Source organism: Mandrillus leucophaeus, unplaced genomic scaffold (genome assembly GCF_000951045.1).
Source record: "Mandrillus leucophaeus isolate KB7577 unplaced genomic scaffold, Mleu.le_1.0 Scaffold73, whole genome shotgun sequence".
Lineage (NCBI taxonomy): Eukaryota > Metazoa > Chordata > Mammalia > Primates > Cercopithecidae > Mandrillus > Mandrillus leucophaeus.
This window is the reverse complement of record NW_012107919.1, coordinates 5072608-5093816: the sequence shown is the minus strand read 5'-3', so window position 1 is coordinate 5093816 and position 21209 is coordinate 5072608. Positions and strand designations below refer to the sequence as shown.

Here is a 21209-nt window from a genome sequence, read left to right as displayed (position 1 = left end):
AAGATATTTTGGAATCCTAATTAATTCATTCACTTAAAAGTATTTTCATCTCTTACTATGTTTTAGGTACTATAACATAGACTATGTTTAATAATTATTTATTTGAATATTAATATTTTTGAGGACCTATGATATGCCCAGTTCCATCATAGATATTAGGAGAGTTTTGGAGATTTTTTTAAAAGTAAAAGACAAAAAGTTCTCTTTAGTTAAAGAAATAAGTACAATACACAAAACAGAAATACTATATAAACAATTTTATGGTTTATGATACAGAAAAAAATCAAAAGAGGTTATGAAAAGAAGGTATTAGTAAACAAAATAAATAAAGTAGGATGTAAATAATATTTTAAAACTTTGCAGGCTGACCTTCCTTGTAAAAAACTCAGAGAGCCCACCTAAGCCATGCCTGAATTCCTGACCCACAAAAATTGAGAAATAGTATGTGTTTTTTTTCTTTAAGCTGCTAAATTTTGGGACAATTTGTCAGGCAGCAATATATAACTAATACCAATTTTAGAAAAGAGTGTATAATGTATAATGAATACAGTGTATTCCATTATTATTCAAAGTATTTGCTGCCCCTCCCTGAAGGAAAAGTATACTTCCCACCTTATTCATGTCAGGTTTAGATGTGTTACTTGAAATGCTCTTCCCCTTAGAAGGGTCAGACATCCTCACACTGTTGAATTAAGAAGACGGCATGTGACTTGCTTTGACATATGCTACTGCAGCTGCAGTCAACCCACACCAACATGTAGCATGAGTGAAAAATAATACATTTGTATAAGCCACTGAAAGTTATAGGGCAAAATAATACACTAAAAGTTGTGGAGTCATTTGTTACCATAAAATAATATAATATATCCTAACTGACACAATTCACTGAACTTTGAATAGATGGAGAATTGGAAGATTATTCCAAGTGGGCAGAAAATAGCATAAAGTATGGTAGGGAAGCTGGGCATCCCACATGTCACTGAACTGTCTGGAACATTAAAAAGACTGATCTAGCTACAACTAAAGGTCCATGTTGGGTACTTGTGAGTTGTGGGTGATTAAGTCGGATGACTGAGCAAGATCACATAGTGAAGTTTCTTGAATGTGAAAATCGAGAATGTACAGATTCTCCTGAAATGTAACATTTTGAACAACAACAAAAAAAATGAGGGATATTTAGGGAGATTACTCTGACAATACCAAGGATTAAGATTTAGGAATAGAATTTAGCTGTCTAAACAGTGAATAAAGATTATGTGATAACATTTAAGAAGTACAAATAGCTTACTATATTTGGTACGTATTGCCACAGTAATGTTGCACAACAAACCACCACAAAACTCAGTGGCATAGAACAATAAGCATTCACTTAGCTCATGAGTCTGCAAATTAACAGGGTGGTTCTGCTGGTCTTGGCTGGGCTTGCTCACATGTCTTGGAATCAGCTGGCTGTCAGCTGAGCTAGGGTGACCTTGGCTGGAACAAGTGGGGCAAATCGATTCTGCTCCATTTGTCTTTTTTTTTAAATAATTTATGGAGGTGAAATTCACATAATATAAAATCGACCATTTTAAAGTGAAGAGCTCAGTGGCATTTAGTAGATTTAAAATGTGCAACCACTACCTCTATACAGTTCCAAAACATTTCCATCATTCCAAAGTAAAACCACTTATACATTAAGCAGCCTCTCCCTAGTCTCCTTTTCCCTCAGGCCATGACAAACACCAATCTGCATTCTGTCTCTGTGGATTCATTCACTCTGGATGTTTCAAATAAATGGAATCATACAATATGTTACCTTTTATGTCTGGCTTCTTTCACTGAGCATGTTTTCGAGGTTCACTCATACTGTAGCATTATCAGCACTTCATTCCTTTTCATAGCTGAATAACATTCCATTGTATGTATATACTACCATCTGTTCCTACAGTCATAGGACATTTGACTTCATGAACATTCATGGACATTTGGCTTTTGGCTATTATGTGTAGTGTTGCTATAAACATGCATGTACATATACTTGTTTGAGTACCTGTTTTTAATTTTTTTGCCTAAATATCTAGGAGTGGGATTACAGGGCCATGTGGTAATTCTGTGTTTTTCTTTTGGAGGACTCATCAAATTGTTTTCCAAAGTAGCTGCACCATTTTCCATTTCCACAAGCTATGTGTGAGTGTTCCTTCCACTTTCTTTACATCCTCAACAACACTTGTTATTCTCTCTCTCTCTCTCTCTCTGTGTGTGTGTGTGTGTGTGTTTGTGTGTGTGTGAGTTTTATTATAGCCATCCCAATATGTGTGAAGTAGTACTTCATTGTAATTTTGACTTGCATTTCCCTAATGATTGAGGATACTGAGTGTCTTTTCATGTGCTTGTTGCCATTTGTATAACTTCTTCGGGAAAACATTGATTCAAGTCCTTTGCCAATTTTTTAATTGAATTGTTTGTTTTTTGTTGTTGAGCATGAGTTCCTTATATATTCTAGGTTTAAACCCTTTTCAGATAGATAATTTGCAAATATTTTTTCCATTCTATGGTTTGTCTTTTCACTTTCTTGATAATGTCCTTTGGTGCACAAAAATTCCAAAATTAATGAAGTCCAGTTTAGTTATTTTTTTCTTTTTTTTGCTCATACTTTTGATATCATGTCTAAGAACTGATTGCCAGATCCACAGTCGTGAAAATGTGCACCTACGTTTATTTACGAGTTTTATGGTTTTTGCCCTTTTATTTAGATTGCTGGTCCATTTTGAGTTAATTCACATTTATGGTGTGAAGTATGGGTCCAACTTCAGTCTTTGCATGTGGATATCCAGTTCTACCAGCACCACTGATTGAAGACACTATTCTTTTCCCAGTGAATGGTCTTGACACCTTTGTCAAAAGTCTATTGGTCACAGATGTATTGGTTTATTTCTGGACTCTGAATTCTATTCCATGGGTCTATATGCCTGTCCTTATGCCAATACCACACTCTTTGAATTGCTGTAGTTTTACTTGTAGTAAGTTTTGAAATTGGGAAGTGTGAATTCACTGCAAGTAGTTTGCAAGGTTAAGAGTACAGTCCAATCCTCCACAAAACTGTCTTTACTTAAGACAACAGCCACATGTTTGGGAATCCCCATGCCACTCTCACTTCTGACCAGCTGGCTACAAATTCTGGGATTTATACTACTCCTTCAGGTTAAATAATTTCTAGATGTCTCACAAAACTCAGGAAAGTGCTATACTTATGGGGTCAAATTAGTCTGAAACCTTGGGAAATACAGAAGTGATGTTGGAGAGCAAATAACAAAAATGTTCGAGACTTATGAAGGGGCTTTGACTGAGTGGTGTCATGTTTTGATGGTGCTTTAATATGCAAGCGCTATGTAGGGCTTTAAGATTTGTTTGTTTGCCTTTAACTTCAGTGGTGTCTAGCTGCCTATATTGGGTCATGTAGTTGAATATACAGTTTTGTAGTTGTAATTTTACTAACAGACCTGTATATAGAGAATAGGGAAACTGACCTTAAATTTTCTAATAAGCAAAGACTACACAGAATTTGAGCTTGATGGGTCAAAGCAACTAAATGCAGCTGGGATTATCTTCCAACAGTCTTGACCTTCAGACAATGTTGAGATTGGATATGGCATTAGTATATTCAGGTGGGCTGTGGAGGCCTTAGCTCTACTAGCTGATCATGACTTCCTTACTGTGCAGGCTGCTACTGTTTACTTAACCAAGCTGTGAACTTCAACTGAAACTTCAGGCAAGTTTGAGATTGGGATTACATTATTTTAGGTGTTGCAAGGTGGAACAATATTTGCTGCTTTTCTGTATCTTGAAGGCAAATCTGTAGACCAGCACTTTCAAGGATAATGGCAACTGAGTTCTACGTGCATGACAGTGACGTTCTGTCTTTAAATTGTTAATATTGGGCCTAGATAGGAAGCATTACATCTGCTGCCTTCAGTTCTACTCTTCATTATGTTATAGTCAACTGCATTCTGGGCCGAAAAGGAAATGTGGATGAGCTAACATTAGATTCACGTGGCTTGTTGATAAACTTTTAAAGTAACCTCCACCAATCAAAGTAGGCTTTAAATTTTATCATATAAATTTTAACCATGGTTCTAAATTTCATAGACCCAAACTGTGGCTTCACCTACAGAAAGGTGATAGACTTTTTACATAAAAGGAACACTCTATCTTCTTCAGTTAAGGTACAGAAACTATTCGAAGGAAGTGTTGCTAATCTAGGAATCAGATTGCTAAAGGAATCAAGGAGAAAGTAAAGTGGCTTGAAAATATGCTTAATTATTATGATCAGAAGAGAACAGTGTATGCATGAAAATAAAATTAAAGAAGACAAACTGATTTAGCTGGAGGAGATCAGAAATTTCCCTAGAAAAATGGTACATGTCTGACCCAAGCACACACATATTTGACAGGTAGGAAACACACACAAACATGCTAAAACCTGAGATCCTAAACGTCAGGTGAGGGAGACCCATTCAAGTCTAATTACTCTTAAAGAAGTTCTTATAAAAGGGTAAAATATTTTATTTGCTACAAAATCAGAAACAGTAACTGGGACCCAGTGAAACCTTTTAGAAGAATAAAGATGAGATCTTGGAGAGCAGACTGAGAACAATCCCCTAGAGGAGACAGGATCTCGAACGCTTCGAAGAGTTGGTATTTACATTACAGATAAATTTATAGTAAGAATCTCTTTTGGGGATCACTTCTGGGGAATCTCTTTTGAGGATAGGGCAATTATACAAAGAGTGAACATAAAATCTGGACAAATTGGAGAGAAAGATTGGTAAAAATATTACAAAAAAGTGCTGAGTGAACTCTAAAAATAGATGGGCCTGAGATTAAGGAAAGACAAAGACAAGATTAATTACATTACAGTTAATTCAGGCAGAACAATAATTGATCAAAGACACCAGATCCAAGTTAGATGTTAGACTGTGAGAGAAATACATCCTGGGTAGAATTATTTAATTAACAGAAGTGAAAATAGATAAGACTGGTTTGAACAAAGGATGCTATTGACAAACTTAGAACTGATTGACTTCATATCTCTCACTATGAGAGACTCTGTAAGAAAAAATATCCAGAGGCATATGTTAGAAAAATATGAGTATGGGCCAGAAAGCAAAAGGAAGGTATTAATGAAAGAAAAGAAGATACTCAATTGTGGCAAACAATGCTAACTCCAAGCCTGTTAGAAAAGGGAACTTTCTGAAAGGAAGCAGTGTATAGTAGAAGCAAACCTTAAGCATTGCAGAAAACGAGGTGCCTGACAGAAACATTAACTCAAGAGGAGGAGCATTAAAAAACTGAGGAAAGACCATGTCCTTAGGAGGAAATGGCAGCAGTGTTGGTCCTAACTGGGACCATTGGCACATAAGCCTCAGAAACACGAATACCTGCTTCAATTTGGAAATCTGCCAAAAGTTATTCTACAGTTGGAACTGATGTAGAGATGAGGGGGAAGCTGTGCCCATGAAGTAAATTTCTTAGGCTTAAATAATTCCATAGGCAGAGGCTGTTACAGCAACCACTATGATTGAAGATGCCACTCCTAAGACAAGATGGATGCTATGAAACCAGACAGTGACCACCCTCAGTTGAGCATGGGGTTTAGAAGCACTGACTCAGAAAAAAGAAAGAAAGAAAGAAAGAAAGAACATTAAGATGTTTGGAATTCTTTAAAAAGAAAAAATGATACCTCAAATAAGTCTTTATGACTGGTGCTACCACCAATGCAAACTTCCAGATGTTGCAAGAATGAAACACTCTCACTCTCAGTTCCCTCTTTAAGAGCTCGATGGCTCATGCTTGTAATCCCAGCACTTTGGAAGGCCGAGGCGGGCGGATCACCTGAGGTCAGGAGTTCAAGACCAGCCTGGCCAACATGGTGAAATTCCATCTCTACTAAAAATACAAAAAAAATTAGCTGGGTGTGGTGGCAGGCACCTGTAATCCCAGCTACTCAGGAGGCTGAAGCAAGAGAATCACTTGAATGCAAGAGGCAGAGGTTGCAGTGAGCTGAGATCGCGCCACTGCACTCCACCCTGGGCAACAAGAGCAAGACTCCACTGCAAAAGAAAAAAAAAATAAAAAGAATAATAACAGCAATAATGATGAAAGCTAATTTTATACTATTGAAACATTATACCTTATAATGTTTACCAAGTGTCAGGCACTTGCTCTAAGGACTTAACATATATTTCACTTAATCTTTGCAATGTTGTTAAGGTAAATACTATAATTCCTACCTTAAGGAAACTGACTCTCAGAGAAGTTAAGTAATCTGTCCAAGGTCATACAGTCCGTGGCATAACTGGAATTTGAATTCTGGTTCAAAAATCAGAGAACTTAACCAACACTTTGTGCAGCCTCTTTGAGACAGAAGACAGTGTGCACTGGTCAATTTTTCCCTCAAGATACTGTAAACTTATAATGCTGTAAGTAATGTCTTAATGGGAGATTGCTTCCCAAGAGGTTAGGTCACAGGTCATAGAGCCTGGTCAACAGCAGGGGCCAACTGGCATCTTGGAAAGACTGACGATAATATTTTCTCTTGTCTGCCTTTCCTCACTTAGTCTCTGTTAGGGTCTTTGGCAGCCATCATGTGGGTCTGAATTATGCCAAACATAGGGTCCTGGAAACATCATTTTGCATGCAATGGCCACATTTGCTGGGAGTGGCTACTGTTGTGAATGTGCTGGCTATGTTGTTGATGTTGTGATAATCATTTTGTTTGCTTGCAAACAAGGCATATGAAAATGTTGGTGTAGACCTAATTCAACTTCTGAGGTCCTAAGGGATGACACCCACTCTAGGAGCCCAGACGGTAGCTGCTGGAGACATTCCAGCTCCAGTCAGGCATCCAGAAGCCATCTGGCTGATACCAGAAAGAATAAAAATTAGGACTTTGATTTCTTTGCACTTTAACTTGAAGAGTTTGAAACTTTATTTGTTTTTAACTCAAAAAAGTAAGATAATTTGATCTTGAAATTTGCTTCTGGGTGGACTTTAAAATTTTGGATTTTATTTGAAATTTTATTCTTTTAATTTTAATGTCTCCACAAAAAGTTGATAATGGGCAAGAGCTAACATTCAAATTCATCTCTATGTTATTGGAATTTTATGATGAAATATATTAATCCTGTACTTAATCTAAATTCAGAATCTCCAAAAAATTTATCAGAGAATATACAATTATTTTGGACAGTATTGCTGGGCATAATTTGGGGTAGGAAATGAAATAGGAAGTGAACATTCAGTATGTCTAGAATGATCTTGGAGTCAATTTAATTAATGTAGTATTCTAACTCATTTCAGAACCACTAGGGTAAATTTAACAGTACTCATTATGACAAAGAACGAGGGTATGATTATTGGAATGGATCCCTCATAGAGGTCCTAACAGACTAAGGATCTCCTCCCTTGAGAGGGAGAGTGACTCCTCTGGTTCACCATCATGTAATAATTAAGCCAAAGAAGTTAAGAGATCAAAAAGTTTGGAAATGTTAGGAGGAATGAGTGTGTTATTTCAAACCTCCCTTGAAATCAGACACTGTCTACATCTGTCTTCCATTTGAAATGCTTATATAACATCAAATAGCTCGTATATAATTAGTAAATAGAGGAATGACGTCAAAGTGATACTGAAGTTTGGTTAATAAATATGTGCTTTTTCCTAAACAAAGGAAGCCAAAAGAGAAGTAGTAGAATTCTATCATTTATCAGGAAAGAAAAAAAATCGTCTTAGCTTGGCTGCTGTACTTACCACCCCAGAAAGGTGCATCCTTGGCCTTATATAACTCTCTCATTGTGGGAATTTCATTTCCTCCTGGGCCTTCCTTAAAGGAAGCCCCACTGGCCCAAATCTCCACTTCACTTTCATCTGCATTGTCTCACACTCTATTGTTTTTGTGCAGCTTTAATATCTTCTAAAGCAGCACTCCAAGGTGCCTACCCAGCTATTTACATTATCTCCTAAGTTAATCATTATTATTTTAGATAGTATTGTGGTTTTAAAGGTAAACAGACTTTTCAATGGTTTTCCCAAACCCTAGTTTCCCCATATCCCTGTTATTTTGGTGGGTGTGATTTTGCAGAATGTATTTTTTATGCATATATATATAATCGGCCCTCCATCTTATTGGGTTCCACATCCCTGGATTCAACCAAGTATGAGTGAAAAATATTTTTAAAAAAAATAATAATACAGAAATAAAAATAACACAGTGTAACAACTATTTATATAACATTTACACAGTATTAGGTATTATAAGTAAGCTAGAGATTAAAGTATACAAGATGATGTGCATAGGCTATATGCAAATACTATACCATTTTATATAATGGATTTGAGCAACTGTGGATGTTAGTATGGGAGAGGCCTCCAGTAACCAATCCCCCACAGACACCAAGGAATAACTGTATATGTACCAGCATGTTGACCATCTGCAGGAATATGGTATCTGTACCCAGTAGGTGTACTCCTTTATATTGTAGAAAGGATAGATCTATACAGGAACCATAATAAAATAACTTTTTCACATGTAACAATAAAAATTTCTTTATTAAAATCTTCTGTGGTAGAGGTTGAATTGAGTAATGACTTCTTCCATGTGGCCAGCCTCACATAAATTAAACTCTATCTTTACTGGAGGGAAAAAAAAAAAAGCCAGGATGGTGGATCATGCCTGTAATACCAGCACTTTGGGAGGCCAAGGCAGGAGGATTGCTTGAACCCAGAAGTTCAAGACCAGCCTGAGCAACAGAGGGAGAGTCCATCTCTACAAATTTGTTTTTAAAAAGTAGGCACAGTGGCCTGCACCTGTAATCCCAGCTACTGGGGAGGCTGAGGTGGGAGGATTGCTTGAGCTTGGGAGTTCAAGGCTGCAGTGAGCTGTGGTTGCACCACTGCACTCCAGCCTAGGCAACAGAGCAAGACACAGTCTCAGGAAAAAAAAATTGTCTATGGTTTAGAATAAAATCTAAAAACAAGCAATTTGCCAATCCTGTTTGTCTTTTCCATGGTTTACTTGACAAAGTAAAAGTAGTTTAATATTATATCAAATGTGCTTATTTATCACAGCATAGAAGGAAAACTTGAAAGTATATCTAATTCCAAAAAAGAAGCAATAAGTAGGAGAAAATTTTTATTTTGTGTATCTGTTGCTTTTAGTCCTTGGTACAATTACAGTTCTAATCTGTGCTTATAAATAAAAAGCAATTGCTATGATCTTAACGTTAGACATTATTAAAAGATTTTTTCTGATCTGATACAAAGCAAGAAAAAAAAAGAGATATACATCAAATCAAGAGTATCAGCATTTATTTGTTTAAATTAAAAGACAACTTTCACATAAAACTTGACCTTTCCCAAGTTGAACTCCAGAAGACCATCAAACACAAAAGTTTAGGGACCTCAATCATTTGATGCACAACATCATAGAAACAAAGAAAACAGAAGTTCAAAAACCTAATGTTAAGTGACTAGGGCGCTACAGACTGGAAGTTCCTCCAACAGGATTAGCTTCTTTAAATATTTTAAGTCTAGTGAACTTGTAATGCTTCCACATGTTAGTGGTTGCACAGCCTAATTTCACCTGGCATAAGCTTTTACAAGGATGCAAAAACAGAGGGCAAGGCATGCATTAAAATGTGATAATAGCACACTTCTGGGATATGTGAAGAATGAGGCATGAATCTGAATGCCTCTGGCATCCATGAAGTATCACATCTCAGAGTCAGTGCTTTTCTGTTTTGATAAGTAATGCTGCTATACCATATTTGGGAGGAGAAAAATAAACTTTCTAAATATAAATCGCATCTTAATGAAGATTCCTTAGTTTCAATTCTAGCATTTTTATTCACATCTGATGTTTTAATTCCAGGTGAACTGGAAATAATTCAAGTCTAGATAGGGTATTAAGAAAATATGTTGTTTATTTTTATTAATGCTAGTTTAAGAGTAATTTCAAAATATTGTTGATCATAAAGAAAATCTTAGCAAGAGGAATGGAGGAGGAGACAGAAATGCAAGAAAGAAACAAATCAGCTTTAATAATGACACTCTTATTAACCCCAAAGAACAAAAGGAAGGATTCTTTGTGTTACATGTTTTGCAGATAAATAACCTTACCTAATCCTTCTAGATAACGGGTAGGTATCTACAGGAGATTTGAAATCTTCAGATAAAAACATGTAATAAAATGAAAAACAGTTATGATATCTAATAAAAACATTTTTTAAAAGGCCAAGAAAAACAAATTTACTTTCTGAATACACACATATGTAATCCTTGGCCAAAAAATTTGACTTAGAAACAATAAGTATCAAAATATCATAGTTATCATTCAGTAAGTATTAATGAAGGATGATAAATTAAGGAAACAGTCTGCTTTTATATAGTACAAGTGAGAAAATGGGAAACAAATGGAAGTATCTGCTGTAGCCACATCCCAAAATCACTTTAGTTGTTTGAATCACTACCCTCGCAGTTAAAGGCATGTTATTTAATATCCTGCCCTCACCAAGCATGGAGTTAAAGTTTGAATGAAATTATAGGACCATTTCAATAACACGTTTAAACTCATGAATGTGAAATTTAAACTCACAAATGAGGCTAGCAAAACAAAACAGTACTTTTAGAGATATTAGATGGGTATCTAATCTCTTTGGACAAAGACAATGAAATTACTTTAAAGTACAATTCATAACTTTTTTTTCTTGACTGAAGATGAGTTACTTTTAATAGTATAACAGTGGAACCAACTAAAGGTCCAAGAGTAGACAGTTTAATTCATTCATGCCACATTTATGAGTGTCAGCTATGTCCCAGGCACTGTGCTTATTACTAGTATTACAACAAAGCTAGTGTCTGTTCTTGCCCTCTTTTACGTTACATTGTGGTAGAAACAGATCATGTGGGAGAGTGACATAAGACTCATTCAAAAATCCAAGTACTATTTATTGAGTGCCTGTTCCCAGGAAGTCTGTAGTCTGGTAGGAAGCGTGCATATACACAAAAAAGTAACAAAGCAATACAATAATTACATCCTGTATGGAAAGTACTAGGAAAACAAATGGAGTTCTGACATAGACGAGACACTAAAGTGGAAAGAGAGAGGGAGGCAGAAAGAGAGAGAGAGAACAGAGTACAATGGTTAAAAGTGCTGCTACTGGAGCCAGCCTGCCAAGGTTTGCGTCCCAACTCCACCACTTGCTAGTTGTGTGATGTCGAGCAAATTACCTAAGTTCTCTGTACCTCAGTTACTGCAATAAATAGGAATTACAGTTTCTCTGAGAGCTAAAAGAGTTAATATTTGTGATGAGCTTAGACTAGTGCCTGGTCCAGAATAAGTACTACATAGTAGTAGAGTTGGTAATGCAAGAACCTAGTGAGTGAACTTCTCTACTGTCAAATTAATTCCTAATCCGTCAATTCTGTGACAAGGGATATATACTTTGATGTGCTAGAGCCAACTTGTACCAGTCTGCAAAAGCCAATTGTTCTCATCTCTTCTCCAAATACTTTATTCAGTGAGTTAAAACCCTTCCCTCTGAACTCTGCATTCAGTGGTAGCTTGAAATTGGTCATGGTACGAGCACCTACACCATGAAGTTGCTAAATGCTGCAAATCGAGGCCTTTTTTTTTTTTTCCAGAGTCAGTTGATAACATTTACCAGCATACTGCTGATATACATGCTTAGTAGAGAGTAATGGGTTATTGGAGTTCTTCCTAGTGGTTCCAAACTGAACTACAGTTAGTTTGGTACATTTGTTACATTTCGTAACTTTTGAAAAAGCTCTAGAAGTTGACCAAAACAGTTTTAAAACCTCTATGTGATCATACAGTAATGCAATTTCTTATTTTTGTCTTTGGAAAGCTGTATCCTATATAAATTGGCTGTTACATTATAACATTATAAAAATGTATTAATTACTTTTATTTAATTATGGTTTACTAAGGTTAAAATACCCGTCAATTTTTTAAAAACTCCAAACTTGTTTTGAAATAAAAAATTCCTAAAATCTTAATGTCCTTTCACGATTTCCCTTTGTATAAGAATATTTATCCATGTTATAATTAAACATGTTTTATTATATGTTTTTCTTTTAAATGTTCAAAGTAAAAACAAAATATAAATGTCTTTCAAAATATTATCAAATGGTTTACAAAATCTCTGCCACTTACCTTTTGAAATATCTTCAATTTTTCTGCCATACAAATCATAAAAATATCTGGCTGGTAAATTTAGATTCATTCTCATTGTACAAGTATCTAAAACCTGTGCAAGAAAAAAATTATAAATAATTTAGTAAACTCTGGTTAAACTGAATATACATTTAAACTCCTTTCTATACTACACAGTTATTAAAAATTATATTATAAAATAAAATTTAATGATTTATAAAATGTTCTAATATATGAAATTTAAAGGCAGTTAAAATTGTTACATCCTAATTGTACTTGTGTGTGTGTGTAAAAAACACACAAGTATCAGTAAAAAAGAAAGAAGATGCAACAAATATTAAATACTGGTTATCTATTATTTAATAAATGGTAGACCTTTAGAACTCTGAGGGATGTTTGTCTTATTCTTGCAACTTTCTGTATGTTGCATTTATTTCACAATGAGAGGATATTACCTTTTAAATTAGATTTTAAGTACCTACTTTCCTTAGCTTTTAAATGTTTTCCAAGTGTCCTAATATAAATTATAAAAATAGTCTGATCACAGTTCACCTTGATAACTTATGTTGTTTGGGTACTAAAAACTGAACTGAATAAATCACATTTCAGGTTTTCCATGAATATGAGTCTCAAGGACTTTACCTTTAATGGTTTCTAATATGCACTCTTCTTAAATATTATAATATCATGACCTGTTCCTGTTATTTTACATGTAGCCCTTTGAACCCAATGTGGCAATCATCTTTCCAACTTCAAGGAAGACTTAAACATGCTTCAGCTAGAAAGAAAGTTCTACTCACAAGGTGAGGAAAATCAAGGGAACAGAAGGGGTTGGAGGAGTGTCAGGTAACCTGAGGCAGGTTGTTATTAGGTTTTCAGTAGTAACTTCCAAAACATGAAATTCACCATATTCATCTAAAAATACAAAATATTTTCCAAATTGAAATTGAAAGGACTCTGCCATCCATTTTTTACTATTCCCAGCTATAATATTACTTTCCCATAACCAAGAACTACTACTGAAGGACAATGTGAATTATATTAATATGATTATAGTAAACAAAACATCTTTCAACTGCTCAAACCATCTTTCAGCTGCTGATACTACCTGCCTCTTTTTGCTCACTTCTGTCCCTACTTTATTATTGGAGCCCATAATTTAGTCCTGGCTTAACCATTCAGTAGCTTTGTGACAATGTACGTATTTCAATAGCTTAGTGTTTATATAGAGGCAAAGTTGAACTTTCCTTTCAGCCTATAGAACAGCTTTCAAACATTGTGACTGATTTGGTTTATACAGTTGCTCTATCAAAAGACAGGTTGAATATTAAAGGTAAATATTTAACTGACAAATCAATTTGACAAATTGGTCTTTCTTAGGCTCTATGTACCAGAGGTTCTCAGCCTTTATTCTACTCTACTCCTATACATAACTAATCATGTCCCCATGGACCACATGCTCCCATGGCCATTCATAGCATTGCATGTTTCTTGTACACTAGCTGCAATTCAGAGCATTGAGCAATTCAGAGCAATGTTTTGCTGCTGTTTTTCTCGCAATCAAGAATGCATACCTGCTCGTTATTAGGAATAATGTTACAGTTTTTGTTTTGTTTTGTTTTGTTTTGTTTTTTTTTGAGATGGAGTTTCACTCTGGTCGCCCAGGTTTGAGTGCAGTGGTGCGATCTCAGCTCATCGCAACCTCCGCTTCCCAGGTTCAAGTGATTCTCCTGCCTCAGCCTCCCCAGTAGCTGGGATTACAGGCATGCGCCACCCTGTCCAGCTAATTTTTTGTATTTTTAGTAGAGACGGGGTTTCTCCATGTTGATCAGGCTGGTCTCGAACTTCTGACCTCAGGTGACCCACATGCCTCGACCTCCCAAATTGCTGGGATTAGAGGCATGAGCCACCACCCCCAGGTAGGAATATTCTTGAGCTTTCTAATTTATGAGGAAAAGATCATTCACAACATCAATGCTTTACCTGGTTCAATAACGAAGTGCTTGCAAAGAATGTAACAACCTAGTGATTCTCTAAATAACCCTGGTTATTCTTCCTGCCTTCTTTTTCACTCTTGTGGGTCAGTTTCTTCAGTAACTACTGCCCACAAGTTCATCCAGGATGCCCATCCCATGGACTTCAGTCTTTACCAAAGATGCTAGGAAAGCAATGTTCAAAATATAAGAAAGAAGTATCAGGAAAAGAAACTAGAGTGTTCTTTTGGCTTGAAACAAAAAGAGGAGTGGAACATATTGACTGACACTGGCACGGGATCCATGCTTGTTTTTATTTTAATACTCTAATTAACACAGTTGGTGTCTGACTGGCAAAATTCTCCTGTCACTGCAGGGAAAGTGAAAATGGATCACTTTCACCACCACTCTCAGTGACAGAAATACTCAAGGGAGATAATTCAGCACAAATTGCTCCTTAGCCAATCATGTCTGAATACTATTAAGGATCTACAGTAGGTCTTATAGACCCTAAGCAAGACATAATCTCCTCTTTACAACCCCACATTACTTATCTTTCCAGTCCTCGTGTTCAGTTTTCAATTTCTTAATATTATGAAGCTTAATATTATGAAGTGATTACTGTATTTAAAAGTATAATGATGTCCTTTGGTATAATTTATATTTCCTAGTTATGAGCGAAGGTTCAAATATCTAAGTATCCTTTAAAGTTACAATTTACCAATTAAACTAAGTAAAACTATAATCTACTTGAAGGTAGTCCCATTTACTTCGAGCAAAATTTCAACAATTTTTTAAAATTATTTTAAATATTGCTGCCTTTGAGTCTTAAAAAAATCAGTCCCTCCTTCCCTCCCCCTGTAGTTCACAGTGTCTGTTGTTGCCATCTTTATGTCCATGAGTACCCAATGTTTAGATCCCACTTATAAGTGAGAACATGTGGTATCTGGTTTTCTGTTCCTGCATTAATTTGCTTAGGACCATGGGCATCCAGCTGCATCCATGTTGCTGCAAAGGATATACTTTCATTCTTTTTTATGGCTGCATAGTATTCCATGGTGCATATGTACCACATTTTCTTTATACAATCCACTTTTGATGGGCACCTAGGTTGATTCCATATCTTTGCTATTCAGAACAGTGCTGTGATGAACATACGAGTGCATGTGTCATTTTGGCAGAATGGTTTTTCTTTTGGATATATATAATCAGTAATGGGATTGCTGGGTCAAATGATAATTCTGAGTTCTTTGGGAAAACTCCATATTGCTTTCCACAGTAGCTGAACTAATTTACATTCCCACCAACAGTATATAATCATTCCTTTTCTCCACAGCCTTGCCAGCATCTGTTGTTTTTTTGACTTTTCATAATAGACATTCTGACTGGTTACAACATTTTCTAACTCAAAGACTCCCCTTTTCATTGAGCTAAAACATCAGTAAAAATGTGTGTGCAAACCAAACCTTTGTGCAAGTTTTAAGAGTTAAACGAGTTTTAAAACTGGCATTAGAAAATCAAATACTAAAATTTAATAATGCATGAGCAACACTGTCATTCCTTCCTACTTGAAGAATGAAAAATCTTTGCAGTATTTAAGCAATGCCAGCCTTCAGTAATTATTTTCTCAGAGTAAATTATCAGTGGTATGAATTAGTATCACTATAAGTTTCTGTCAAAAGCCCTGAAATGAAGCTTCTACTTGTAAGGTCATTCTTATGATTTACAATTGAAAAGTACATTATGGTGTCATCTTGCTCTAATATTAAGGTTAATTAAAATAGCATTTCCACTACTGTACCTGTTAAGCTTGTTAAAATATTACTTTTGCAAATTCACATTTTGTTAATTCCTTTTTTTTTTGAGACAGAGTCTTGCTCTGTCACCCAGGCTGGAGTGCAGTGGCATGATCGCAGCTCATTGCATCCTCAACTTCCCAGGCTCAGGCAATCCTACCACTTCAGCCTTCCAAGCAGCTGGGACAACAGATGTACCACAAGACACTCAGCTAATTTTTTTATTTTTGTAGAGATGGGGCCTAGCTATGTTGCCCAGTCTGGTCTCAAGCCCCCTGGCCTCAAGTGATCCTCCTGCCTCAGCCTCCCTAAATGCTGGGATTACAGGCATGAACCACTGCACCTGGCCTGTTAATTACATACAGCTTAAGTTTTAGAAACTCTTCTGATACTAAAATTTTAAATCATCATGCTGTAAAACCAGAATCTTTTTGAAAAGTACCTGGGAAGAAATATTCCACAATCTTTTCAGTTTAATCTACTTGTTTACAGATCTGGGAGTCAACTCCATCTCCAGACATATCTGGTACAGAGCTTGCAGTTCCTGGAACAGCCAGAACCTCTGGGTTGCCACTACCTCAGTTCAGATGAGAGAGTACACTTAGGCCAACATCACCGCAGGTCATGTGAACCAGGTTGATAAGCCAGTTAGACCCCAAAAATGTTAGTTCTTCTCAAAGACAGAGAACCTTGAAACATTTTAATACGGTTTTATGAGTTAACACCTGGAAGCATAAGCCCCAACTTACACTTCCCCAACACACTCTCCTCAAAAGATTCTCCACTGCAGGAGTTAGCAAACTACAGTCCAAAGGCCAATTCCAGTCCACAGCTTGTTTCTGTGTGGCCTATAGGCTAAGAATGGCTTGTACATTTTTAATTCCTAAAAAATAAATCAAAAGATGGATCATATTTTGTGATAGATTTAAATATGAAATTCAAATTTAAGTACTGTACATAAAGTTTTCTTGTAAAACAGCCACACTTGATCATTTACATATTTTCTATGGCTGCTTTCATGCTATCACAGCAAGGCTGAGAGAGTTGCTACAGAGACCTTATGGCTTGCAAAACCAAAATTATTTTCTGTTTGCCTTTTATGGAAAAAGTTTTGCATCAACATTCACATGAAGCTCTGTATTTTCCTGTTCTGTATAAATTAGCCTGAACTCCTTTATTCATTTCTAAAGCTCTTCCATTGTGTACTCGGAAAACATGTCCTCTGATCAACAAATTTGACTAGCCCCACAACCTCTTTTAAAAGAAACTAGGCTTTCCCCTGAGGTCACTAACTTCTTCAAGGCCCTCTCAAGTGGTAAGATTTTATTCTCTCCTATCACACAATCTCAAGTTTGAAAAGTGGTGTTACAATGCTATTTCAAAATAATTTCTCCCAAACTCTCTTATTCAACAAAAACAAACAAGCACTGCCCCCAACACCCAGGATCTTGATGTTCAAGCATATCATATTCTCTAACTCTAGTCATTCTTCCTCATTCTTGGATAACTTTTACCACACATAGCTTGCAAAATCCTGACTCCGAGCGACCTTCACTTTCCTCTCTGTGTGCACACTGAGAGGCCTGGTGCTGCTGGAGAAAGTCACCCAACTGAACATGTCAACATTACTATCATTCACGATCACCAACTTCCATGGTCCCTCAGTACAGCCCAGTCTCTTCTATTTCATTTCTTTGGTCAAATTTCTCTCCCACTTTCCACAGAGTATTTCCAACAATCTCTAATCTGCTTATCTCCACTTAGCCTTTCCTTCGTTAATTGCCTCTTCATTTTCAGCAGATGACATGATCTCCTATGTCAGAGAGAAATTTGAAGGCTCATCTTACTGCTATCAAAGCTACACGCCTATTTATTTCTATAGTCATCCACTCTTTTTCCTTCTAGTTATATTACAAGAGTTCCTGCTCCTATCTAAGGTCAATATGCCACTTATGCTTTCAATTATGTATGCTCTCAACTTTTAAAGCAGTTTACATTATCCATCATTTCTTCTCTCTCATGTATATTCATCTACTGCTTCTCAACTAGACTGTTACCACTGATATTGAAACATAAGTATTTTCTATCTTGAAAATTAAATCCCCCCATACCTACCTGATATCTCCCTCTAGCTACTCCTCAACTTTACAGTTAAATGTCTTAGATTTGTCCATGCTCTCTGTTTCTTTTCCTTTCTTCTCATTCATTCTCAGCCTGTTCCAGTTTGGCTTTTTTACCATCACTTTACTGAAATAATTCTCACAATGATTACCAATTACTACTATATTGACAAATCCAAAGGACAAATTAAAAATCTTACTTGTTTTGAGCATTGTATTAGTTCATTATCACACTGTTGATAAAGACATACCCAAGACTGGGCAATTTACAAAAGAAAGAGGTTTAGTGGACTTACAGTTCCACATGGCTGGGGAGGCCTCACAATAATGGTGGAAGGCAAGGGGGAGCGAGTCACATCTTACGTGGATGGCGCAGGCAGACAGAGAGCTTCTGCAGGGAAACCTCTCCTTATAAAACTATCAGACCTGAGGCCAGATACAGTGGTTCATGCCTGTAATCCCAGCACTTTGGGAGGCCAAGGTGGGCAGATTATGAGGTCAGGAGTTCAAGACCAGCCTGGCCAACATGGTTGATTCCCCGTCTCTACTAAAAATACAAAAATTGGCTGGGTGTGGTGGCAGGCACCTGTAATCCCAGCTCCTCAGGATGTGAGGCAGGAGAATCACTTGAATCCAGCAGGCAGAGGCTGCAGTGAGCCAAGATCGCGCCATTGCACTCCAGCCTGGGTGACAGGGTGAGACTCCGTCTCAAAAAAACAAAACCATCAGACCTGATAAGACGTTTTCACTATCACAAGAACAGCGCGGGAAAGACCCACCCCCATGACTCAACTACCTCCCACCAGGTCCCTCCCACAACCTATGGAAATTCAACATGAGATTTGGGTGGGGACACAGCCAAACCATATCATTTCACCTCTCAAATCTCATGCACCCTTCCCAAATCTCATGGCCCCTCCCAAATCTCATGTCCTCATATTTTGAAACCAATCATGCCTTCCCAACAGTTCCCCAAAGTCTTAACTCATTTAGCATCAGTTCAAAAGTCCACAGTCCAAAGTTTCGTCTGAGACAGAGAAAGTCCCTTCCATCCAGTAAATTAAAATAAAAAGCAAGTTAATTACTTTCTAAATAAACTAGAGGTACAGGCATTGCATAAATACAGCTGTTCCAAATGGGAGAAATTGGCCAAAACAAAGGGGCTACAGGCCCCATGCAAGTCCAAAATCCAACAGGGTGGTCAAATCTTAAAGCTCCAAAATTATCTGCTTTGACTCCATGTCTCACATACAGGTCACGCTGATGCAAGAAGTGGGTTCCCATGGTCTTGAGCAGTTCCACTCCTGTGGCTTTGCAGGGCACAGCCTCCCTCTGGCTACTTTCATGGGTTGGTGTTGAATGTCTAAAGCACTTCCAGATGCACGTTGTCAGTGGATCTACCATTCTGGGGTCTAGAGGATGGTGGCCCTCTTCTCACAGCTCCATTAGGCAGTGCCCCAGTAGGAACTCTGTGTAGGGACTCACAAGCTGCCAAGGCTTGGGGCTTGCACCCTCTGAAGCCATGGCCTAAACTCTACATTGGCCCCTTTCAGCCACGGCTGGAGCAGCTGGGATGCAGGACACCAAGTCGCTAGGCTGCAATGCAGTATGGTACCCTGGGCCTGGTCCTTGAAACCATTTTTTCCTCCTAGGCCTCCAGGCTTGTGATAGGAGCATTGCTGTGAAGACCTCTGATATGCCCCAGAGACATTTTCCCCATTGTCTTGGGGATTAACCTTCAGCTCCTCATTATTTATACAAACTTCTGCAATCGGCTTAAACTTCAGAAAATGGGATTTTATTTTCTATTGAATTGTTAGGCTGCAAATTTTCCAAACTTTTGCGTTCTGCTTCCTTTATAAAACTGAAGGCCTTTAATGGTACCCAAGTCACATCTTGAATGCTTTGCAGCTTAGACATTTCTTCCACCAGATACCCTAAATCATCTCTCTCAATTTCAAAGTTCCACAAATCTCTAGGGCAGGGGCAAAATGCCACAAGTATCTTTGCTAAAATATAGCAAGTCACCTTTGCTCCAGTTTCCAACAAGTTCCTCATCTCTATTTGAGACCACCTCAGCCTGGACTTCATTATCCATATCACTATGAGCATTTTGGTCAAAGCCATTCAACAAGTCTCTAGGGAGCTCCAAACTTTCCCACTTTGTCCTATCTTCTTTTGAGCTCTCCAAACTGCTCCAACCCCTAACTGTTACTCAGCTCAAAAGTCACTTCCACATTTTTGGCTATCTACAGCAGCACCCCACTCTTGGTACCAATTTACTGTATTAGTCCATTTTCACGCTGCTGATAAAGACATACCCAATACTGGGCAATTTATAAAAGAAGGAGGTTTAGTGGACTTACAGTTCCACATGGCTGGGGAGGCCTGACACTCATGGTAGAAGGCAAATTGAAGCAAGTCATGTCTTACATGGATGGCAGCAGGCAGAGAAAGAACTTGTGCAGGGAAACTCCTCCTTATAAAACCATCAGATTGCATGAGACTAACTATCATGAGAACAGCATGTGAAAGACCCACCCTCATGTCTCAATTGCCTCCCACCAGGGTCCCTCCCACAACATGTCGGAATTAAAGATGAGATTTGGGTGGGAACACAACCAAACCATATCCAGCATGAACAAATCCTGAGATACAGGAATCCACTATTTTTTTCTCCTGCTTTCTTGTCTTCTTCATGGGATCATGCATATTCATTCACTTGGGTTTATCAAGGTAAGTCCTAGCCTTCTTTCTGCCTCTCTCTTAAGGCAAACTAAATGGTACCCCAACATTTCATCTTCCATTTACATACTGACAACTCTCAAATTGATATGTTTCTTTTATTGATTAATTCAAAATATTTTTGACTACTACTATCTTCCAAGTGCCTGGATATTGCAGTGAGCAAAAACACCCAGGTTCTTGTTCTCATGGAGCTTTGAGTCTAGTAGTGGACAAAGACATTTATAAAATGATCACATCATTAAATGTGGAGTAGGTGGCATAAGGAAGGCTTCTGAGAAGAGATAAACTGGATTTATCTGGAAACAAGTGGAGGATATTGAGAGTGGGGAACTATTTCAGAGAACACAGCATATGAAAAGG

At 37.3% G+C, this 21209-nt stretch overlaps 1 protein-coding gene across 1 annotated transcript in view; it reads right to left on the bottom strand.

Annotated features, from left to right (window-relative positions):
* Window positions 1-6816: 6816 nt before the first annotated feature.
* DCDC1 (doublecortin domain containing 1) overlaps window positions 6817-21209 on the bottom strand; it is a 48860-nt gene continuing 34467 nt past the window's right edge. The window contains exons 5-7 of the mRNA XM_011965614.1: window positions 12213-12306; window positions 10157-10202; window positions 6817-6901 (exon numbers count right to left, since the gene is read on the bottom strand). Of these exons, the coding sequence (XP_011821004.1) occupies window positions 6817-6901; window positions 10157-10202; window positions 12213-12306 (225 nt within the window). The remainder of the gene's footprint in view (window positions 6902-10156; window positions 10203-12212; window positions 12307-21209) is intronic.